Source organism: Oncorhynchus clarkii, unplaced genomic scaffold (genome assembly GCF_045791955.1).
Source record: "Oncorhynchus clarkii lewisi isolate Uvic-CL-2024 unplaced genomic scaffold, UVic_Ocla_1.0 unplaced_contig_2974_pilon_pilon, whole genome shotgun sequence".
NCBI classification, from domain to species: Eukaryota; Metazoa; Chordata; class Actinopteri; order Salmoniformes; family Salmonidae; genus Oncorhynchus; species Oncorhynchus clarkii.
Genome location: NW_027257939.1, coordinates 152501 through 177712, shown reverse-complemented (window position 1 = coordinate 177712; position 25212 = coordinate 152501). Strand labels below are relative to the sequence as shown.

At 49.5% G+C, this 25212-nt stretch overlaps 1 protein-coding gene across 4 annotated transcripts in view; it reads left to right on the top strand.

The window, feature by feature from the left end:
* LOC139394117 (attractin-like) overlaps positions 1–25212 on the top strand; it is a 252717-nt gene that overhangs the window by 193618 nt on the left and 33887 nt on the right. For all 4 annotated transcript variants that reach the window (XM_071142146.1, XM_071142145.1, XM_071142147.1 and 1 more), the window contains exon 26: positions 7382–7460. In XM_071142146.1, the coding sequence (XP_070998247.1) occupies positions 7382–7460 (79 nt within the window). The remainder of the gene's footprint in view (positions 1–7381; positions 7461–25212) is intronic.

The following is a 25212-nucleotide window of genomic DNA, read 5'->3' as shown; positions in this document are numbered from 1 at the left end:
GCGACAACAGACTGGGATAGGGAGAGATTGAATATATCCGTAAACACTCTGCTGGTCAGCACATATTCTGAGGACGCGGCTACAGATGCCCTCTGGGCGGGCAGCCTTGCAAGGGTGACGGTGCTCTGAGTTTCCCTCGAAACGGGCGATAAAGGTTTTTTGCTTGCCCGGGAATAAGGCGTCGGTGTGTGCCTACTGCCTGGTTTTCCATGTCTCTGTACTGTTGTTTTTCCTCTTTGATTGCCTTACGGATAGCTTGTCTGTTTGTACACATCCATGTTCCCAGTCACCTATAGTCAGCTATGGTTCGTTGTTCAGTTTTGTGCGAATGCTGCAAGCTATCCACGGTTTTTGATTTAGAACTCGGCTTACCGAACAAGTGTAATCGCATTAGATACAGAGTACAGAGCAAAGAAAAAGACATATCTAAGACTGGCCAATAACAATAAAAGATTAAGATGGGCAAAAGAACACAGATACTGGACAGAGGAACTCTGTCTAGGAGGCCAGCATCCAAGAGTCGCCTCTTCACTGTTGACGTTGAGACTGGTGCTTTGTGGGTACTATTTAATGAAGCTGCCATTTGAGGACTTGTGAGGAGTCTGTTTCTCAAACTAGACACTCCAATGTACTTGTCCTCTTGCTCAGTTGTGCACCGGGACCTCACACTCCTCTTTCTATTCTGGTTAGAGACAGTTTGCGCTGTTCTGTGAAGGGAGTAGTACACAGCGTTGTACGAGATCTTCAGTTTCTTGGGAATTTCTCACATGAAATAGCCTTCATTTCTCAGAACAAGAATAGACTGACGAGTTTCAGAAGAAAGGTCTTTGTTTCTGGACATTTTGAGCCTGTAATCGAACCCACAAATGCTGATGCTCCAGATACTCAACTAGTCTAAAGAAGGCCAGTTTTATTGCTTCTTTAATCAGGACAACAGTTTTCAGCTGTGCTAACATAATTGCAAAAGGGTTTTCGAATGATCAATTAGCCTTTTAAAATTATAAACTTGGATTAGCTAAAACAACGTGCCATTGGGACACAGGAGTGATGGTTGCTTATAATGGGCCTCTGTACACCTATGTAGATATTCCATTAAAAAATCTGCCGTTTCCAGCTACAATAGTCCTTTACCATATTAACAACATTAACAATGTCTACACTGTATTTCTGACCAATTTGATGTTATTTTAATGGACAAAAGAAAGTGCTTTTCTTTCAAAAACAAGGACATTTCTAAGTGACCCCAAACATTTTAACGGTAGTGTATAGATGTAAATGTCCTGAGAAAATGGTGTGTTTGCTTCAGCTTAATTAAAACATTTGTAGCCTACCATCTTTGATATATTGGGTGGTCAACTGTCCTCCGGGAGAGATACTGGGTGTGCAGGCTTTTATTCCAGCCCCTTATCTAACAAACATTTTAGAAATTCACTCTTTGAGCAGGGCTTGATCAAAAGCCTGCAACACCCAATAACTCTCCAGACTGAGGTTTGACCACATGTGTTTTATACAGTATCTTAACAGGCAGTCTACTTTGTGTGGGTTAAGTGCCTTTGCACAGATACCGGAGATGGTATGTCGGATCAGGAGAGCAACCTCCCAGTGTCGATACCACGTTATCCTTACTTTGTTATACGTACATAGAGACGCCACCAATTGTTGGTCATGGAAATGTGGTTAAAATGCATGGAGAAATCATGAAATTCCATCTGTTAAAATGTGTATGAACCCTGAGTAAAATAAACAAGATTATGAGTGTCTTACGTACACACATAGAATGTTCTCCATGTCCTCGTGGTTTTATTGATTCAAGATCCAAAACGGGAGACACTAATCATATTATTATAAATGTTTTATTTTTTTGCTATTTTTTTCTCCCCAATTTCATCGTATCCAATTGGTAGTTACAGTCTTGTCCCAAACCAGGATCTGTAGTAACGCAGCAGTGCCTTAGACCGCTGTGCCACTCGGGAGGCCTTAATGGTAGTTTGCATTAGAAGTGTATTTAATGGTAGTTTGCATTAGAAGTGTATTTAATGGTAGTTTGCATTAGAAGTGTATTTAATGGTAGTTTGCATTAGAAGTGTATTTAATGGTAGTTTGCATTAGAAGTGTATTTAATGGTAGTTTGCATTAGAAGTGTATTTAATGGTAGTTTGCATTAGAAGTGTATTTAATGGTAGTTTGCATTAGAAGTGTATTTAATGGTAGTTTGCATTAGAAGTGTATTTAATGGTAGTTTGCATTAGAAGTGTATTTAATGGTAGTTTGCATTAGAAGAGTGTTTTTTACGATACTATTTTAATGGACCTCTCTCCCGTGCTCCCAGAATGCTCATCTCTGCTGAACGACACAAACACAGTGTAGATGCATGTGGTCAACATTCATGTTGTCAGCATTTGAAGTATTTGCAAACATGCACAACACACTCTCTCTCTCTCTCTCTCTCTCTCTCTCTCTCTCTCTCTCTCTCTCTCTCTCTCTCTCTCTCTCTCTCTCTCTCTCTCTCTCTCTCTCTCTCTCTCTCTCTCTCTCTCTCTCTCTCTCTCTCTCTCTCTCTCTCTCTCTCTCTCTCTCTCTCTCTCTCTCTCATATGCAGTACCATCACAGATACTGATAATTATTTGTATTTTACCTGTATTTATACAGGGTGGGTCGCCATTGGGACCAGGGTACTACGAGCACAGCGTAAATACCCACATCAGTCATTTCCTCACCTCATTACTACAGCAGCAGCAGGGAGACTGTGTTCCCTGGTTAGACTTGGCTGGACATAGTTCAGTCTGCTGACCAGGGCTCTCTCTGGGTAGGCCGGCAGGGAGTTTAGAGATTAGCGCGTTAGGCTAGTAACTGAAAGGTTGCTGGTTCGAATACCCGCGGTGAAAAAACACTTAACCCTCGTGTTCCTGTCGAGCATGTAAAACGCCTCCCGTTGGATCTCTAGGCTGTTCTGTTGTCCAGACAGAGTATCTCCTTTAATATAATATAACTCCTGGTAATACAGACAAGGAGGGTTGTGTCTGAAGTGATCAGTGTTTTCTCTGATGTCAACCGTGTCTCTACCAGTTCTCCTGACCGTGAGGGGTCGTAACCTGAAGTGATCAGTGTTTTCTCTGATGATGTCGACCGTGTCTCTACCAGTTCTCCTGACCGTGAGGGGTCGTAACCTGAAGTGATCAGTGTTTTCTCTGATGATGTCGACCGTGTCTCTACCAGTTCTCCTGACCGTGAGGGGTCGTAACCTGAAGTGATCAGTGTTTTCTCTGATGATGTCGACCGTGTCTCTACCAGTTCTCCTGACCGTGAGGGGTCGTAACCTGAAGTGATCAGTGTTTTCTCTGATGATGTCGACCGTGTCTCCACCATTTCTCCTCAGGCACCCCTTTTCTCCCTGACCCCCCCATGCTCCAGCCCTGGGATGCTTCCCAAATTGCACACCATATTCCCTTTATAGTGCACTACTTTTGACCAGTTGGCTCCCTACTATTTGTCTGATCAGTATTCATTGTGGACAGTGTGGTGACCGCTGACCGGTTGTGGCCGTGCTGCCTGCCCTCTGTTTCCTGTATGGCGTTCTAGTAGCAGGCTCTGAGAGCCCTCGGGAACCCTGGGGGAAATATGTTCAGCACAGATAGACACATTATATCATCTAACATACACACAGTTTCTCTCTCGCCCTCTCCCTCTTCCTCTCTCTGCATCTCGCTGCTACTCTCTCATCTCTCAACCTCTCTCTCTCTCTCTCTTCCTCTCTCTCTCTCTGCTCTGTAGGGGCTTGCATACTGTGTGTTCTCTCTCTCTGTCTCTCTCTCTCTCTCTTCCTCTCTCTCGCTCTGCTCTGTAGGGGCTTGCAGTACTGTGTGTTCTCTCTCTCTCTCTCTCTGTCTCTCTCATTGCTCTGTAGGGGCTTGTAGTGTCTGATTGTGCTCTGTGTGTTTCCTCTACACTCTGTGTGTTGGTGCTGAGGGATATATTAGGTTTTGAGCCAGCAATACATGTTAAAGTGAGTTTTTCCCCCGGGAATTTCTCAGTCAAAACACTCCGTATTACGAAACTAAATTTGGCACACCAGTCGAACTCAATTCCATAAATGGTCAGCAGATGGTGCTATGATCCACTCGCTCGTTTTCTTCCTGGTAGTTTGTATAGAAATGTTGCATTCTCTTAGAAAACATTAAAGAAAAATCTACTAAATTGTCAACAGTGACACTCGAATGACAGAGAAAGATTACATATCAGAAGTGCCTTCCGGGGGCGCTAGAGAGCGTGCTATGGAGGAGATGTACTATGGAGTAGACGTGCTATGGAGGAGACCTGCTATGGAGGAGACGTGCTATGGAGGAGACCTGCTATGGAGTAGAGCGTGCTATGGAGGAGACGTGCTATGGAGGAGACCTGCTATGGAGGAGACGTACTATGGAGGAGACGTGCTATGGAGTAGAACGTGCTATGGAGGAGACGTGCTATGGAGGAGACGTGCTATGGAGGAGACGTGCTATGGAGGAGACGTACTATGGAGGAGACGTGCTATGGAGTAGAGCGTGCTATGGAGTAGAGCGTGCTATGGAGGAGACGTACTATGGAGTAGAACGTGCTATGGAGGAGACGTGCTATGGAGTAGAACGTGCTATGGAGGAGACGTGCTATGGAGGAGACGTACTATGGAGGAGACGTGCTATGGAGTAGAGCGTGCTATGGAGGAGACGTGCTATGGAGGAGACGTGCTATGGAGGAGACGTGTTATGGAGTAGAACGTGCTATGGAGGAGACGTGCTATGGAGGAGACGTGCTATGGAGGAGACGTGCTATGGAGGAGACGTGCTATGGAGGAGACGTGCTATGGAGTAGAACGTGCTTTGCTAGAGCTCCTCTCTATTCTGAAACAGTATTTATCTTAACCTCTCACGACCTATAACTTCAAACAAATATGACAAAGGGAAAAGGCACCAGAAAAGGGTGCGCTAAACAAGATCATTTAAATGAGATAGACAACGAACCAATTTCAACGTCACCAACCCACGAGGAGTTAGCTGAAGAGGCTAGCTTCCAAGAGTTCCCCACAGAGCCTACGCAAAGTGACATACTGGCTGCCATAAACTCACTAAGCAAGAAGGTGGACAGGTTGGCTGATATCTCAAAGAGTATTGGGACTTTGGCCGAAACTGTGCAGGGTGCATGAGGTTGAGCAGACGACAGTCGATCACGAGGCCAGGCTACAGGACATAGAGAAACAGTGCACAACGTTCAAAAATAACAACAAAACCCTGAAAGCCCGACTGGAAATGCTCAAGTCGCATTCAAGACCCCAGAACATCCAAATATGTGGGATCCAGGAGGACACTGAGAAAGGGAAACCCATGTGGGATCCAGGAGGACACTGAGAAAGGGAAACCCATGTGCGATCCAGGAGGACACTGAGAAAGGGAAATACACTGAATTAGTCTCGGAGCTGATACCGGCCCTGCTGGGGAGTGAACACTTCAAAACGGCCATCCTGATCAACCGCGCACACAGATCTCAGGCAACGAAGCCGGCCAAGGGCGGGCCACCAAGGCCATTCATTGTACGACTGCACTATCCCCTGACCAGGGATCTCATCCTCAAGCTGGCTAGTCAAAAGTTCCCCCTTAACTTCAACGGAGCCAGGGTGTCTTTCTACCCAGATCTTACCTTGGAGGTGAGGAACCAACGGAAAGAGTATGATGAGGTTCGCAACAAATGCAGGACGACCAACATCCGATATGGATTCCTCTTCCCAGCCCGGTTTAAGGTGACAGTCGAAGGATCAACACGTACGTTTGACAACCCAAAAGAGGCCGATCTGTTCTTGACAAGCTCCCTGGCTGAGGATACAGAACGGCTGTGTCTCCCGGCTAAATGGCCAAACACAGGCCAGGTTTGAATGTCTTTTCCATCAGAAGATCAGAAATGGGGACTTATATGATGTTGTGGCTAATATAGCATTGTTTAGCATATCATGTTTTAGCGCCACTCACCCCCTAACGTGAGAGTTAACCTCTAGTGACACCCCATCCCATGAACGGGACCGTTGTCATCATCTGACACTAATTAGCATAACGCAACGGACATAAATCTTCCTAGAAAATATTCCTATTCATGAAAATCACAAGTGAAATATATTGGAACACAGCTTAGCCTTTTGTTAATCACCCTGTCATCTCAGATTTTCAAAATATGCTTTACAGCCAAAGCTAGACAAGCATTTGTGTACGTTTATCGATAGCCTAGCATAGCATTATGCCTTGCTAGCAGCAGGCAACCTTGTCATGAAAATCAGAAAAGCAATCAAATTAAATCCGTTTACCTTTGATGAACTTCAGATGTTTTCACTCACGAGACTCCCAGGTAGATAGCCAAAGTTCAAGTTTTTTCCCAAAATATTATTTTTGTAGGCGAAATAGCTCCGTTTGTTCTTCACGTTTGGCTGAGAAATCGACCGGAAATTGCGGTCACGACAACGCCTGAAAAATATTCAAAATTAGTTCCATAATATCGACAGAAACATGGCAAACGTTGTTTATAATCAATCCGCAAGGTGTTTTTCAAATATCTATTCGATAATATATCCACCGGGACAATTGGTTTCTCAGTAGAAGCGATTGGAAAAATGGCTACCTCTGTACTTAACGCGAGATTTTCTCCGGGAGCATCATGTGACCACTTGCGCAATGTAGCTCCCTAAGGGTATTCTTCAACATAAATGCGGAAAACTATGTCACAATGCTGTAGACACCTTGGGGAATACGGAGAAAGCGTAATCTGGTTGATAGCCCATTCACTGCTCAATAGGGACGCATTGGCCTTCTGTTTGAATGACCGAGAAGGTGTTGATGTAATTCAAAACCATATTTTCTCTGCTATCTGAGCAGTAAATTAACTAAACTACATGGGCTGGAGTTGTGTATCTGTTCCAGAGGTTCTGGGATCTACTCTGACTTACCCTGATGTCTGCAGCTTTCAAAGCTCTCCTCTGCGACCTCCATGTTAAGAACTATTCTACGGCTACCTGATGCTACGACGTGATAACCTTTGACTGAGTCAATCAGATGAGCTAGTTGAAGTAGGGGACATCCTCCTGTTGTAACTGTGATCAGGGGGGTCTACCTACTGACTGACAGGCTCCTCCTCCTCCTGTCTCCCCCAAGCCGCTTCCTCTCTCTAACTCATCCTTTTCCTGTCCCCTCCCATGAGCTTCTTGTGTCTAACTTCTTCTCTTCCTGTCTCCCCCAAGCCGCTTCCTGTCTATAACTCATCCTCTTCCTGTCTCCTCCCAGCTGCTTCTTGTATCTAACTTCTCTTCTTCCTGTTTCCTCCTATGAGCTTCCTGTAGCTAACTCTTCCTCTTCCTGTTTCCTCCCAGCTGTTTCCTGTCCCTCCTCCTGGTTGCAGCAGTCGTCTGGAAGATCAAACAGAGCTGCTGGGCGTCACGGCGACGCGAGGTGAGTGGTTACCACGGTTGCAGTGTTCAAGACACCTAACACGTGGTTCTAACACCTCACCTGAGGGGTCTGTTGTAGTTTACCTACTATAACACCTCACCTTAGTGGTCTGTTGTAGTTTACCTACTATAACACCTCACCTGAGGGGTCTGTTGTAGTTGACCTACTATAACACCTCACCTGAGTGGTCTGTTGTAGTTTACCTACTATAACACCTCACCTGAGGGGTCTGTTGTAGTTTACCTACTATAACACCTCACCTGAGTGGTCTGTTGTAGTTTACCTACTATAACACCTCACCTGAGGGGTCTGTTGTAGTTTACCTACTATAACACCTCACCTGAGGGGTCTGTTGTAGTTTACCTACTATAACACCTCACCTGAGGGGTCTGTTGTAGTTTACCTACTATAACACCTCACCTGAGGGGTCTGTTGTAGTTTACCTACTATAACACCTCACCTGAGGGGTCTGTTGTAGTTTACCTACTATAACACCTCACCTGAGTGGTCTGTTGTAGTTTACCTACTATAACACCTCACCTGAGGGGTCTGTTGTAGTTTACCTACTATAACACCTCACCTGAGGGGTCTGTTGTAGTTTACCTACTATAACACCTCACCTGAGGGGTCTGTTGTAGTTTACCTACTATAACACCTCACCTGAGTGGTCTGTTGTAGTTTACCTACTATAACACCTCACCTGAGGGGTCTGTTGTAGTTTATCTACTATAACACCTCACCTGAGGGGTCTGTTGTAGTTTACCTACTATAACACCTCACCTGAGTGGTCTGTTGTAGTTTACCTACTATAACACCTCACCTGAGGGGTCTGTTGTAGTTTACCTACTATAACACCTCACCTGAGGGGTCTGTTGTAGTTTACCTACTATAACACCTCACCTGAGGGGTCTGTTGTAGTTTACCTACTATAACACCTCACCTGAGTGGTCTGTTGTAGTTTACCTACTATAACACCTCACCTGAGGGGTCTGTTGTAGTTTATCTACTATAACACCTCACCTGAGGGGTCTGTTGTAGTTTATCTACTATAACACCTCACCTGAGGGGTCTGTTGTAGTTTACCTACTATAACACCTCACCTGAGTGGTCTGTTGTAGTTTATCTACTATAACACCTCACCTGAGTGGTCTGTTGTAGTTTACCTACTATAACACCTCACCTGAGGGGTCTGTTGTAGTTTATCTACTATAACACCTCACCTGAGGGGTCTGTTGTAGTTTATCTACTATAACACCTCACCTGAGGGGTCTGTTGTAGTTTACCTACTATAACACCTCACCTGAGGGGTCTGTTGTAGTTTATCTACTATAACACCTCACCTGAGGGGTCTGTTGTAGTTTTACTGAGTGGTCTGTTGTAGTTTACCTTCTCTGAACCAGCTGTTGGCCACTTTGAGGACACGTTCCTCCTCATGAAAACCACATATTTTTGAATGTCAATTTTCTATAACTTGTGACATCAAATTAAATGTTATTTGTCACATACACATGGTTAGCAGATGTTTATGCGAGTGAAGCGAGATGCTTGTGCTTCTAGTTCCGACAGTGCAGTAAGTAACCTAACAATTCCCCAATAACTACCTAATAAACAAGTGTAAGGGGATAAAGAATATGTACATAAAGATATATGAATGAGTGATGCTACAGAACGGCATAGGCAAGATGCAGTAGATGGTATAAAATACAGTATATACATATGAGATGAGTAACGTAGGGTATGTAAACATTATATAAAGTGGCACTATTAAAGTCACTAGTGATCCATTTAATAAAGTGGCCAATGATTTCAAGTCTGTATGTTGCCAGCAGCCACTCAATGTTAGTGGTGGCTGTTTACCAGTCTGATGGCCTTGAGATAGAAGCTGTTTACCAGTCTGATGGCCTTGAGATAGAAGCTGATCAAACAGATCTATCCTCTACTGAGTTACTGGGTTATCCTCTACTCAGTGTAGACTGGGTTATCCTCTACTCAGTGTAGACTGGGTTATCCTCCTGGGTTATCCTCTACTCAGTGCAGACTGGGTTATCCTCCTGGGTTATCCTCTACACAGTGTAAACTGGGTTATCCTCTACTCAGTGTGGACTGGGTTATCCTCTACACAGTGTAGACTGGGTTATCCTCTACTGGGTTATCCTCTACTGAGTTACTGGGTTATCCTCTACTCAGTGTAGACTGGGTTATCCTCTACTCGGTGTAGACTGGGTTATCCTCTACTGGGTTATCCTCTACTCATTGTAGACTGGGTTATGCTCTACTCAGTGTAGACTGGGTTATCCTCTACTGGGCTATCCTCTACTCAGTGTAGACTGGGTTATCCTCTACTGGGCTATCCTCTACTCAGTGTAGACTGGGTTATCCTCTACACAGTGTAAACTGGGTTATCCTCTACTCATTGTAGACTGGGTTGTCCTCTACTGGGTTATCCTCTACTCATTGTAGACTGGGTTATGCTCTACTCAGTGTAGACTGTGTTATCCTCTACTGGGTTATCCTCTACTCAGTGTAGCCTGGGTTATCCTCTACTCATTGTAGACTGGGTTATTCTCTACTCAGTGTAGACTGGGTTATTCTCTACTCATTGTACACTGGGTTATTCTCTACTCAGTGTAGACTGGGTTATCCTCTACTGGGTTATTCTCTACTCAGTATAGACTGGGTTATCCTCTACTCAGTGCAGACTGGGTTATCCTCTACTCAGTGTAGACTGGGTTACCCTCTACTCATTGCAGACTGGGTTATTCTCTACTCAGTGTAGACTGGGTTATTCTCTACTCATTGTAGACTGGGTTATTCTCTACTCATTGTAGACTGGGTTATCCTCTACACGGTGTAGACTGGGTTATCCTCTACACGGTGTAGACTGGGTTATCCTCTACTCAGTGTAGACTGGGCTATCCTCTACTCAGTGTAGACTGGGTTATCCTCTACACAGTGTAGACTGGGTTATCCTCTACTCAGTGTAGACTGGGTTATCCTCTACTCAGTGTAGACTGGGTTATCCTCTACACAGTGTAGACTGGGTTATCCTCTACTCATTGTAGACTGGGTTATGCTCTACTCAGTGTAGACTGAGTTATCCTCTACTGGGCTATCCTCTACTCAGTGTAGACTGGGTTATCCTCTACTCATTGTAGACTGGGTTATCCTCTACTCATTGTAGACTGGGTTATCCGCTACTCGGTGTAGACTGGGTTATGCTCTACTCAGAGTAGACTGGGTTATCCTCTACTGGGTTATCCTCTACTCGGTGTAGACTGGGTTATCCTCTACACAGTGTAGACTGGGTTATCCTCTACTGGGCTATCCTCTACTCGGTGTAGACTGGGTTATCCTCTACTCATTGTTGACTGGGTTATCCTCTACTCAGTGTAGACTGGGTTATCCTCTACTCATTGTAGACTGGGTTATTCTCTACTCAGTGTAGACTGGGTTATTCTCTACTCATTGTAGACTGGGTTATTCTCTACTCAGTGTAGACTGGGTTATTCTCTACTCAGTGTAGACTGGGTTATCCTCTACTGGGTTATTCTCTACTCAGTATAGACTGGGTTATCCTCTACTGGGTTATCCTCTACTCAGTGTAGACTGGGTTATCCTCTACTCAGTGTAGACTGGGTTACCCTCTACTCATTGTAGACTGGGTTATTCTCTACTCCGTGTAGACTGGGTTATTCTCTACTCAGTGTAGACTGGGTTATCCTCTACTCAGTGTAGACTGGGTTATCCTCTACTCAGTGTAGACTGGGTTATTCTCTACTCAGTGTAGACTGGGTTATTCTCTACTCCGTGTAGACTGGGTTATTCTCTACTGGGTTATCCTCTACTCAGTGTAGACTGGGTTATCCTCTACTGGGCTATCCTCTACTGGGTTATCCTCTACTCCGTGTAGACTGGGTTATCCTCTACTGGGTTATCCTCTACTCAGTGTAGACTGGGTTATCCTCTACTCCGTGTAGACTGGGTTATTCTCTACTCATTGTAGACTGGGTTATTCTCTACTCAGTGTAGACTGGGTTATCCTCTACTGGGTTATCCTCTACTCAGTGTAGACTGGGTTACCCTCTACTCATTGCAGACTGGGTTATTCTCTACTGGGCTATCCTCTACTCAGTGTAGACTGGGTTATCCTCTACTGGGCTATCCTCTACTCAGTGTAGACTGGGTTATCCTCTACACAGTGTAGACTGGGTTATCCTCTACTCAGTGTAGACTGGGTTATCCTCTACTCAGTGTAGACTGGGTTATCCTCTACTCAGTGTAGACTGGGTTATCCTCTACACAGTGTAGACTGGGTTATCCTCTACTCAGTGTAGACTGGGTTATCCTCTACACAGTGTAGACTGGGTTATCCTCTACTGGGTTATCCTCTACTCAGTGTAGACTGGGTTATCCTCTACTCATTGTAGACTGGGTTATGCTCTACTCAGTGTAGACTGGGTTATCCTCTACTGGGCTATCCTCTACTCAGTGTAGACTGGGTTATCCTCTACACAGTGTAGACTGGGTTATCCTCTACTCAGTGTAGACTGGGTTATCCTCTACTCAGTGTAGACTGGGTTATCCTCTACTCAGTGTAGACTGGGTTATCCTCTACACAGTGTAGACTGGGTTATCCTCTACTCAGTGTAGACTGGGTTATCCTCTACACAGTGTAGACTGGGTTATCCTCTACTGGGTTATCCTCTACTCAGTGTAGACTGGGTTATGCTCTACTCAGTGTAGACTGGGTTATCCTCTACTCATTTTAGACTGGGTTATGCTCTACTCATTGTAGACTGGGTTATGCTCTACTCAGTGTAGACTGGGTTATCCTCTACTCAGTGTAGACTGGGTTATCCTCTACTCATTGTAGACTGGGTTATGCTCTACTCAGTGTAGACTGGGTTATCCTCTACTCATTGTAGACTGGGTTATGCTCTACTCAGTGTAGACTGGGTTATCCTCTACTGGGCTATCCTCTACTCATTGTAGACTGGGTTATTCTCTACTCAGTGTAGACTGGGTTATTCTCTACTCAGTGTAGACTGGGTTATTCTCTACTCATTGTAGACTGGGTTATTCTCTACTCAGTGTAAACTGGGTTATCCTCTACTCATTGTAGACTGGGTTATCCTCTACTGGGTTATCCTCTACTCAGTGTAGACTGGGTTATCCTCTACTCAGTGTAGACTGGGTTATCCTCTACTCCGTGTAGAATGAAAGACAGAAAGATTTTATATCAAGATAATACACTTTTTAAAACCCAGAAGCATTTTGTTGCGAATTCCATTCTTTGAGCGGCGAAGCTTAATGCTACCAGTCACGTATTGAGAGGGTGTGGAGCCGGCAAATGTTCCTTATTCGTGGTTAAAAGGTTCTAATTCGTCCGGAGCTCATGTTCCCTCTCCCCATGAGAATACCACACGTTGCCGAGTTTACTTTCTCTGGATAGACTAGCTCGTGCGAACATGATTAACGTAGGCCAAACTGGAGAAATATAGTGGTTTTGACAAGGTAATAGGCTCAAGCACCCTGGTGGAAACAGGAAGCTTCACGAGGGAAATCACCAGGAAGGACAACATCGCGGTAGATAGATACACAGCTTGCACAAAGTGCCTATTTGTTTTCGGTAATAAAGTTAATGATTACATTAATTCAGGCTTTCATTCATTAGACCATACACAGGCCGTATAAAGGGTAAACCAGTTAACAGGTAACCAGGTAACAGTTTGATTAGCCTACTGAATAAATGGGGATGATTTTTTTTTAAAGAGAACTTGCACAATTGGTGGCTGACTAAATACTTTTTTGCCCCACTGTATCTACCTCCATCACTCCAGTATCCCTGTACATTGTTAATATGGTACTGACCCTGTATATAGTCACCTTCCCCCTATCCATATCTACCTCCATCACTCCAGTATCCCTGTCTCCTTCCCCCTATACATATCTACCTCCATCACTCCAGTATCCCTGTACATTGTTAATATGGTACTGACCCTGTATATAGTCACCTTCCCCCTATACATACAGTGCCTTGCGAAAGTATTCGGCCCCCTTGAACTTTGCGACCTTTTGCCACATTTCAGGCTTCAAACATAAAGATATAAAACTGTATTTTTTTGTGAAGAATCAACAACAAGTCGGACACAATCATGAAGTGGAACGACATTTATTGGATATTTCAAACTTTTTTAACAAATCAAAAACAGAAAAATTGGGCGTGCAAAATTATTCAGCCCCCTTAAGTTAATACTTTGTAGCGCCACCTTTTGCTGCGATTACAGCTGTAAGTCGCTTGGGGTATGTCTCTATCAGTTTTGCACATCGAGAGACTGACATTTTTTCCCATTCCTCCTTGCAAAACAGCTCAAGCTCAGTGAGGTTGGATGGTCTCCTTCCCCCTATACATATCTACCTCCATCACTCCAGTATCCCTGTCTCCTTCCCCCTATACATATCTACCTCCATCACTCCAGTATCCCTGTCCCCTTCCCCCCTATACATATCTACCTCCATCACTCCAGTATCCCTGTCACCTTCCCCCTATACATATCTACCTCCATCACTCCAGTATCCCTGTCTCCTTCCCCCTATACATATCTACCTCCATCACTCCAGTATCCCTGTCACCTTCCCCCTATACATATCTACCTCCATCACTCCAGTATCCCTGTACATTGTTAATATGGTACTGACCCTGTATATAGTCACCTTCCCCCTATACATATCTACCTCCATCACTCCAGTATCCCTGTCTCCTTCCCCCTATACATATCTACCTCCATCACTCCAGTATCCCTGTCACCTTCCCCCTATACATATCTACCTCCATCACTCCAGTATCCCTGTACATTGTTAATATGGTACTGACCCTGTATATAGTCACCTTCCCCCTATACATATCTACCTCCATCACTCCAGTATCCCTGTCACCTTCCCCCTATACATATCTACCTCCATCACTCCAGTATCCCTGTCACCTTCCCCCTATACATATCTACCTCCATCACTCCAGTATCCCTGTCACCTTCCCCCTATACATATCTACCTCCATCACTCCAGTATCCCTGTCACCTTCCCCCTATACATATCTACCTCCATCACTCCAGTATCCCTGTACATTGTTAATATGGTACTGACCCTGTATATAGTCCCCTTCCCCCCTATACATATCTACCTCCATCACTCCAGTATCGCTGTCTCCTTCCCCTATACATATCTACCTCCATCACTCCAGTATCCCTGTCTCCTTCCCCCTATACATATCTACCTCCATCACTCCAGTATCCATGTACATGTTAATATGGTACTGACCCTGTATATAGTCACCTTCCCCCTATACACATCTACCTCCATCACTCCAGTATCCCTGTACATTTTAATATGGTACTGACCTTGTATATAGTCACCTTCCCCCTATACATATCTACCTCCATCACTCCAGTATCCCTGTCTCCTTCCCCCTATACATATCTACCTCCATCACTCCAGTATCGCTGTCCCCTTCCCCCCTATACATATCTACCTCCATCACTCCAGTATCCCTGTCTCCTTCCCCCTATACATATCTACCTCCATCACTCCAGTATCGCTGTCCCCTTCCCCCCTATACATATCTACCTCCATCACTCCAGTATCCCTGTCCCCTTCCCCCCTATACATATCTACCTCCATCACTCCAGTATCCCTGTACATTGTTAATATGGTACTGACCCTGTATATAGTCCCCTTCCCCCCTATACATATCTACCTCCATCACTCCAGTATCCCTGTCACCTTCCCCCCTATACATATCTACCTCCATCACTCCAGTATCCCTGTCCCCTTCCCCCCTATACATATCTACCTCCATCACTCCAGTATCCCTGTCTCCTTCCCCTATACATATCTACCTCCATCACTCCAGTATCCCTGTACATTGTTAATATGGTACTGACCCTGTATATAGTCACCTTCCCCCTATACATATCTACCTCCATCACTCCAGTATCCCTGTCTCCTTCCCCCTATACATATCTACCTCCATCACTCCAGTATCGCTGTCCCCTTCCCCCCTATACATATCTACCTCCATCACTCCAGTATCCCTGTCCCCTTCCCCCCTATACATATCTACCTCCATCACTCCAGTATCCCTGTACATTGTTAATATGGTACTGACCCTGTATATAGTCCCCTTCCCCCCTATACATATCTACCTCCATCACTCCAGTATCCCTGTCCCCTTCCCCCTATATATATCTACCTCCATCACTCCAGTATCCCTGTCTCCTTCCCCCTATACATATCTACCTCCATCACTCCAGTATCGCTGTCCCCTTCCCCCCTATACATATCTACCTCCATCACTCCAGTATCCCTGTCCCCTTCCCCCCTATACATATCTACCTCCATCACTCCAGTATCGCTGTCCCCTTCCCCCCTATACATATCTACCTCCATCACTCCAGTATCCCTGTCCCCTTCCCCCTATATATATCTACCTCCATCACTCCAGTATCCCTGTCTCCTTCCCCCTATACATATCTACCTCCATCACTCCAGTATCCCTGTCTCCTTCCCCCTATACATATCTACCTCCATCACTCCAGTATCCCTGTCACCTTCCCCCTATCCATATCTACCTCCATCACTCCAGTATCCCTGTCCCCTTCCCCCCTATACATATCTACCTCCATCACTCCAGTATCCCTGTACATTGTTAATAGGGTAGTGAAACTGCCTTGTTAACTATTTCCTTTTTATCATATTGTATACGTACTTTATTTATATACTTGTTAATGATTCAGTAAAGGTTGAATAGTAGTAAAATTCAGACAAAGATTTAAAGTCGGGGCTTTTTTTTTAAAGTCGGGACATCTCTCTCTCCCTTCCTCCCTCACTCTGAGCTGTCCTAGAACAGCTTGTTCTGACGTGTGGTGTGGCTGGTGATTGTAATGTAGTTGGAGTGGATGAGGCTTGTGAGAGGGAGGGAGGGAGAGAGCAGGGCAGCTCTGTTTAAAGCCCAGCAGCATTCTAAGCCCCAAACATTCTCTGACTGACACAGATCTCTCTCATCTCTCCTCTCACCAGGTCAGCTGCTTCAGTACAGGGAAAAAATTGACTTTTCCAGGCAGATCCCAGGCAACATTCAATCAAACAGTAACTGGAAACCTGTCTGCAAGCTTTATATAGCAAGCCACGTGACTCACTGTCTGGAGGAGTGAACCATTTTGGTGCAGCTAGGACTGCGTAAGTCATGGAGGGAGTACAAGAACCAAGGAGTCAGAACAAGAACCAGAGAGGCAGAGAGGCAGAGAGGGGCAGAGAGGGGCAGAGAGGGGCAGAGAGAGGCAGAGAGAGGCAGAGAGAGGCAGAGAGGGGCAAGAGGGGCAGAGAGAGGCAGAGAGAGGCAGAGAGAGGCAGAGAGGGGCAGAGAGGGGCAGAGAGGGGCAGAGAGGGGCAGAGAGGGGCAGAGAGAGGCAGAGAGGGGCAGAGAGGGGCAGAGAGGGGCAGAGAGAGGCAGAGAGAGGCAGAGAGAGGCAGAGAGAGGCAGAGAGGGGCAGAGAGGGGCAGAGAGAGAGAGAGAGAGAGAGAGAGAAATACAAAATACACACTTAAATACACTTCTAATGCAAACTACCATTAAATACACTTCTAATGCAAACTACCATTAAATTCACTTCTAATACAAACTACCATTAAATACACTTCTAATACAAACTACCATTAAATACACTTGAAATGTCTTTATTGTTATGAAACTTCTGTATGTGTAATGTTTACTGTTCATTTTTATTGTTTATTTCATTTTATATATTATCTACCTCACTTGCTTTGGCAATGTTAACACGTTTCCCATGCTAATTAAGCCCTTGGAGGGAGGGAGAGAGGGAGAGAGGGAGGGAGGGAGGGAGGGAGGGAGGGAGGGAGGGAGAGAGAGAGAGAGAGAGAGAGAGAGAGAGAGAGAGAGAGAGAGAGAGAGAGAGAGAGAGAGAGAGAGAGAGAGAGAGAGAGAGAGAGAGTAAAATAGAGAGACAGAGAGACACAGAGAGAGAGAGACAGAGAGACAGAGAGACAGAGAGAGAGAGAGAGAGAGAGAGAGAGAGAGAGAGAGTGTATGTTAGATGATATCTGATGTCTATCTGTGAGAGAGAGAGAATCAGTGTTCCCTTGTCAGTATTCTCTGTGTCTCTACTTTGTCAGTATTCTCTGTGTCTCTACTTTGTCAGTATTCTCTGTGTCTCTACTTTGTCAGTATTCTAATATCCTTCTCCCTCTCCTCCCCTCTCCCATCCTTCTCCCTCTCCTCCCCTCTCCCATCCTTCTCCCTCTCCTCCCCTCTCCCATCCTTCTCCCTCTCCCATCCTTCTCCCTCTCCTCTCCTCCCCTCTCCCATCCTTCTCCCTCTCCCTCCCCCTCCCATCCTTCTCCCTCTCCTCCCCTCTCCCACCCTTCTCCCTCTCCCATCCTTCTCCCTCTCCTCTCCTCCCCTCTCCCATCCTTCTCCCTCTCCTCCCCTCTCCCATCCATCTCCTTCTCCTCCCCTCTCCCATCCTTCTCCTCCCCTCTCCCATCCTTCTCCTCCCATCTCCCATCATTCTCCCCCACCTCTCCCATCCTTCTCCCTCTCCCCCACCTCTCCCATCCTTCTCCCTCTCCCCCACTTCTCCCATCCTTCTCCTTCTCCTCCCCTCTCCCATCATTCTCCTCCCATCTCCCATCATTCTCCCCCACCTCTCCCATCCTTCTCCCTCTCCCCACCTCTCCCATCCTTCTCCCTCTCCCCCACCTCTCCCATCCTTCTCCATCTCCTCCCCTCTCCCATATTTCTCCCTCTCCCCACCTCTCCCATACTTCTCCCTCTCCCGACCTCTCCCATCCTTCTCCCTCTCCTCTCCTCCCCTCTCCCATCCTTCTCCCTCTCCTCCCCTCTCCCATCCTTCTCCTTCTCCTCCCCTCTCCCATCCTTCTCCTCCCCTCTCCCATCCTTCTCCTCCCATCTCCCATCATTCTCCCCCACCTCTCCCATCCTTCTCCCTCTCCCCCACCTCTCCCATCCTTCTCCCTCTCCCCCACTTCTCCCATCCTTCTCCTTCTCCTCCCCTCTCCCATCATTCTCCTCCCATCTCCCATCATTCTCCCCCACCTCTCCCATCCTTCTCCCTCTCCCCACCTCTCCCATCCTTCTCCCTCTCCCCCACCTCTCCCATCCTTCTCCATCTCCTCCCCTCTCCCATATTTCTCCCTCTCCCCACCTCTCCCATACTTCTCCCTCTCCCGACCTCTCCCATCCTTCTCCCTCTCCCCACCTCTCTCATCCTTCTCCCTCTCCTCCCCTCTCCCATCCTTCTCCTTCTCCTCCCCTCTCCCATCCTTCTCCTCCCATCTCCCATCATTCTCCCCCACCTCTCCCATCCTTCTCCCTCTCCCCCACCTCTCCCATCCTTCTCCCTCTCCCCCACTTCTCCCATCCTTCTCCTTCTCCTCCCCTCTCCCATCATTCTCCTCCCATCTCCCATCATTCTCCCCCACCTCTCCCATCCTTCTCCCTCTCCCCACCTCTCCCATCCTTCTCCCTCTCCCCCACCTCTCCCATCCTTCTCCATCTCCTCCCCTCTCCCATATTTCTCCCTCTCCCCACCTCTCCCATACTTCTCCCTCTCCCATCCTTCTCCCTCTCCCCACCTCTCTCATCCTTCTCCCTCTCCCCCACCTCTCCCATCCTTCTCCCTCTCCCCCACTTCTCCCATCCTTCTCCTTCTCCTCCCCTCTCCCATCATTCTCCTCCCATCTCCCATCATTCTCCCCCACCTCTCCCATCCTTCTCCCTCTCCCCACCTCTCCCATCCTTCTCCCTCTCCCCCACCTCTCCCATCCTTCTCCATCTCCTCCCCTCTCCCATATTTCTCCCTCTCCCCACCTCTCCCATACTTCTCCCTCTCCCATCCTTCTCCCTCTCCCCACCTCTCTCATCCTTCTCCCTCTCCTCCCCTCTCCCATCCTTCTCCCTCTCCTCCCCTCTCCCATACTTCTCCCTCTCCTCCCCTCTCCCATACTTCTCCCTCTCCCCACCTCTCCCATACTTCTCCCTCTCCCGACCTCTCCCATCCTTCTCCCTCTCCCCACCTCTCTCATCCTTCTCCCTCTCCTCCCCTCTCCAACCCTTCTCCCTCTCCCATCCTTCTCCCTCTCCTCTCCTCCCCTCTCCCATCCTTCTCCCTCTCCTCCCCTCTCCCATCCTTCTCCCTCTCCTCCCCTCTCCCATACTTCTCCCTCTCCCCACCTCTCCCATACTTCTCCCTCTCCCCACCTCTCCCATACTTCTCCCTCTCTCCACCTCTCCCATACTTCTCCCTCTCCCCACCTCTCCCATCCTTCTCCCTCTCCTCCCCTCTCCCATCCTTCTCCCTCTCCCATCCTTCTCCCTCTCCTCCCCTCTCCCATCCTTCTCCCTCTCCTCCCCTCTCCCATACTTCTCCCTCTCCTCCCCTCTCCCATCCTTCTCCCTCTCCTCCCCTCTCCCATACTTCTCCCTCTCCTCCCCTCTCCCATACTTCTCCCTCTCCCCACCTCTCCCATACTTCTCCCTCTCCCGACCTCTCCCATCCTTCTCCCTCTCCTCCCCTCTCCCATCCTTCTCCCTCTCCTCCCCTCTCCCATCCTTCTCCCTCTCCCATCCTTCTCCCTCTCCTCTCCTCCCCTCTCCCATCCTTCTCCCTCTCCCTCCCCCTCCCATCCTTCTCCCTCTCCTCCCCTCTCCCACCCTTCTCCCTCTCCCATCCTTCTCCCTCTCCTCTCCTCCCCTCTCCCATCCTTCTCCCTCTCCTCCCCTCTCCCATCCATCTCCTTCTCCTCCCCTCTCCCATCCTTCTCCTCCCCTCTCCCATCCTTCTCCTCCCATCTCCCATCATTCTCCCCCACCTCTCCCATCCTTCTCCCTCTCCCCCACCTCTCCCATCCTTCTCCCTCTCCCCCACTTCTCCCATCCTTCTCCTTCTCCTCCCCTCTCCCATCATTCTCCTCCCATCTCCCATCATTCTCCCCCACCTCTCCCATCCTTCTCCCTCTCCCCACCTCTCCCATCCTTCTCCCTCTCCCCCACCTCTCCCATCCTTCTCCATCTCCTCCCCTCTCCCATATTTCTCCCTCTCCCCACCTCTCCCATACTTCTCCCTCTCCCGACCTCTCCCATCCTTCTCCCTCTCCTCTCCTCCCCTCTCCCATCCTTCTCCCTCTCCCCACCTCTCTCATCCTTCTCCCTCTCCTCCCCTCTCCCATCCTTCTCCTTCTCCTCCCCTCTCCCATCCTTCTCCTCCCATCTCCCATCATTCTCCCCCACCTCTCCCATCCTTCTCCCTCTCCCCCACCTCTCCCATCCTTCTCCCTCTCCCCCACTTCTCCCATCCTTCTCCTTCTCCTCCCCTCTCCCATCATTCTCCTCCCATCTCCCATCATTCTCCCCCACCTCTCCCATCCTTCTCCCTCTCCCCACCTCTCCCATCCTTCTCCCTCTCCCCCACCTCTCCCATCCTTCTCCATCTCCTCCCCTCTCCCATATTTCTCCCTCTCCCCACCTCTCCCATACTTCTCCCTCTCCCATCCTTCTCCCTCTCCCCACCTCTCTCATCCTTCTCCCTCTCCCCCACCTCTCCCATCCTTCTCCCTCTCCCCCACTTCTCCCATCCTTCTCCTTCTCCTCCCCTCTCCCATCATTCTCCTCCCATCTCCCATCATTCTCCCCCACCTCTCCCATCCTTCTCCCTCTCCCCACCTCTCCCATCCTTCTCCCTCTCCCCCACCTCTCCCATCCTTCTCCATCTCCTCCCCTCTCCCATATTTCTCCCTCTCCCCACCTCTCCCATACTTCTCCCTCTCCCATCCTTCTCCCTCTCCCCACCTCTCTCATCCTTCTCCCTCTCCTCCCCTCTCCCATCCTTCTCCCTCTCCTCCCCTCTCCCATACTTCTCCCTCTCCTCCCCTCTCCCATACTTCTCCCTCTCCCCACCTCTCCCATACTTCTCCCTCTCCCGACCTCTCCCATCCTTCTCCCTCTCCCCACCTCTCTCATCCTTCTCCCTCTCCTCCCCTCTCCAACCCTTCTCCCTCTCCCATCCTTCTCCCTCTCCTCTCCTCCCCTCTCCCATCCTTCTCCCTCTCCTCCCCTCTCCCATCCTTCTCCCTCTCCTCCCCTCTCCCATACTTCTCCCTCTCCCCACCTCTCCCATACTTCTCCCTCTCCCCACCTCTCCCATACTTCTCCCTCTCTCCACCTCTCCCATACTTCTCCCTCTCCCCACCTCTCCCATCCTTCTCCCTCTCCTCCCCTCTCCCATCCTTCTCCCTCTCCCATCCTTCTCCCTCTCCTCCCCTCTCCCATCCTTCTCCCTCTCCTCCCCTCTCCCATACTTCTCCCTCTCCTCCCCTCTCCCATATTTCTCCCTCTCCCCACCTCTCCCATACTTCTCCCTCTCCCGACCTCTCCCATCCTTCTCCCTCTCCCCACCTCTCTCATCCTTCTCCCTCTCCTCCCCTCTCCCATCCTTCTCCCTCTCCTCCCCTCTCCCATACTTCTCCCTCTCCTCCCCTCTCCCATCCTTCTCCCTCTCCCCACCTCTCCCATACTTCTCCCTCTCCCGACCTCTCCCATCCTTCTCCCTCTCCCCACCTCTCTCATCCTTCTCCCTCTCCTCCCCTCTCCCACCCTTCTCCCTCTCCCATCCTTCTCCCTCTCCTCTCCTCCCCTCTCCCATCCTTCTCCCTCTCCTCCCCTCTCCCATACTTCTCCCTCTCCCCACCTCTCCCATACTTCTCCCTCTCCCCACCTCTCCCATACTTCTCCCTCTCTCCACCTCTCCCATACTTCTCCCTCTCTCCACCTCTCCCATACTTCTCCCTCTCCCCACCTCTCCCATCCTTCTCCCTCTCCCCACCTCTCCCATCCTTCTCCCTCTCCTCCCCTCTCCCATCCTTCTCCCTCTCCCATCCTTCTCCCTCTCCTCCCCTCTCCCATCCTTCTCCCTCTCCTCCCCTCTCCCATACTTCTCCCTCTCCTCCCCTCTCCCACACTTCTCCTTCTCCCCACCTCTCCCATACTTCTCCCTCTCCCCACCTCTCCCATACTTCTGCCTCTCTCCACCTCTCCCATACTTCTCCCTCTCCCCACCTCTCCCATCCTTCTCCCTCTCCTCCCCTCTCCCATCCTTCTCCCTCTCCCATCCTTCTCTCTCTCCTCCCCTCTCCCATCCTTCTCCCTCTCCCATCCTTCTCCCTCTCCCATCCTTCTCCCTCTCCTCTCCTCCCCTCTCCCATCCTTCTCCCTCTCCTCCCCTCTCCCATACTTCTCCCTCTCCCCACCTCTCCCATACTTCTCCCTCTCCCGACCTCTCTCATCCTTCTCCCTCTCCCCACCTCTCCCATACTTCTCCCTCTCCCCACCTCTCCCATACTTCTCCCTTTCCTCCCCTCTCCCACCCTTCTCCCTCTCCCATCCTTCTCCCTCTCCTCTCCTCCCCTCTCCCATCCTTCTCCCTCTCCTCTCCTCCCCTCTCCCATCCTTCTCCCTCTCCTCCCCTCTCCCATCCTTCTCCCTCTCCTCCCCTCTCCCATACTTCTCCCTCTCCTCCCCTCTCCCATACTTCTCCCTCTCCCCACCTCTCCCATACTTCTCCCTCTCTCCACCTCTCCCATACTTCTCCCTCTCCCCACCTCTCCCATCCTTCTACCTCTCCTCCCCTCTCCCATCCTTCTCCCTCTCCCATCCTTCTCCCTCTCCTCCCCTCTCCCATCCTTCTCCCTCTCCCATCCTTCTCCCTCTCCTCCCCTCTCCCATCCTTCTACCTCTCCTCCCCTCTCCCATACTTCTCCCTCTCCTCCCCTCTTCCATACTTCTCCCTCTCCCTACCTCTCCCATACTTCTCCCTCTCCTGACCTCTCTCATCATTCTCCCTCTCCCCACCTCTCCCATACTTCTCCCTCTCCCCACCTCTCCCATACTTCTCCCTCTCTCCACCTCTCCCATACTTCTCCCTCTCCCCACCTCTCCCATCCTTCTACCTCTCCTCTCCTCTCCCATCCTTCTCCCTCTCCCATCCTTCTCCCTCTCCTCCCCTCTCCCATCCTTCTCCCTCTCCCATCCTTCTCCCTCTCCTCCCCTCTCCCATCCTTCTACCTCTCCTCCCCTCTCCCATACTTCTCCCTCTCCCCACCTCTCCCATACTTCTCCCTCTCTCCACCTCTCCCATACTTCTCCCTCTCCCCACCTCTCCCATCCTTCTCTCTCTCCTCCCCTCTCCCATCCTTCTCCCTCTCCCATCCTTCTCCCTCTCCCATCCTTCTCCCTCTCCTCCCCTCTCCCATGCTTCTCCCTCTCCCCACCTCTCCCATCCTTCTCCCTCTCCTCCCCTCTCCCATCCTTCTCCCTCTCCCATCCTTCTCTCTCTCCTCCCCTCTCCCATCCTTCTCCCTCTCCCCCACCTCTCCCATCCTTCTCCATCTCCTCCCCTCTCCCATATTTCTCCCTCTCCCCACCTCTCCCATACTTCTCCCTCTCCCGACCTCTCCCATCCTTCTCCCTCTCCCCACCTCTCTCATCCTTCTCCCTCTCCTCCCCTCTCCCATCTTTCTCCCTCTCCCATCCTTCTCCCTCTCCCATCCTTCTACCTCTCCTCCCCTCTCCCATACTTCTCCCTCTCCTCCCCTCTTCCATACTTCTCCCTCTCCCCACCTCTCCCATACTTCTCCCTCTCCTGACCTCTCTCATCATTCTCCCTCTCCCCACCTCTCCCATACTTCTCCCTCTCCCCACCTCTCCCATACTTCTCCCTCTCTCCACCTCTCCCATACTTCTCCCTCTCCCCACCTCTCCCATCCTTCTCCCTCTCCTCCCCTCTCCCATCCTTCTCCCTCTCCCATCCTTCTCCCTCTCCCATCCTTCTCCCTCTCCTCCCCTCTCCCATACTTCTCACTCTCCCCACCTCTCCCATCCTTCTCCCTCTCCTCCCCTCTCCCATCCTTCTCCCTCTCCCATCCTTCTCTCTCTCCTCCCCTCTCCCATCCTTCTCCCTCTCCCCCACCTCTCCCATCCTTCTCCATCTCCTCCCCTCTCCCATATTTCTCCCTCTCCCCACCTCTCCCATACTTCTCCCTCTCCCGACCTCTCCCATCCTTCTCCCTCTCCCCACCTCTCCCATACTTCTCCCTCTCCCGACCTCTCCCATCCTTCTCCCTCTCCCCACCTCTCTCATCCTTCTCCCTCTCCTCCCCTCTCCCACCCTTCTCCCTCTCCCATCCTTCTCCCTCTCCTCTCCTCCCCTCTCCCATCCTTCTCCCTCTCCTCCCCTCTCCCATCCTTCTCCCTCTCCTCCCCTTTCCCATACTTCTCCCTCTCCCCACCTCTCCCATACTTCTCCCTCTCCCCACCTCTCCCATACTTCTCCCTCTCTCCACCTCTCCCATACTTCTCCCTCTCCCCACCTCTCCCATCCTTCTCCCTCTCCCCACCTCTCCCATCCTTCTCCCTCTCCTCCCCTCTCCCATCCTTCTCCCTCTCCTCCCCTCTCCCATCCTTCTCCCTCTCCTCCCCTCTCCCATACTTCTCCCTCTCCTCCCCTCTCCCATACTTCTCCTTCTCCCCACCTCTCCCATACTTCTCCCTCTCCCCACCTCTCCCATACTTCTGCCTCTCTCCACCTCTCCCATACTTCTCCCTCTCCCCACCTCTCCCATCCTTCTCCCTCTCCTCCCCTCTCCCATCCTTCTCCCTCTCCCA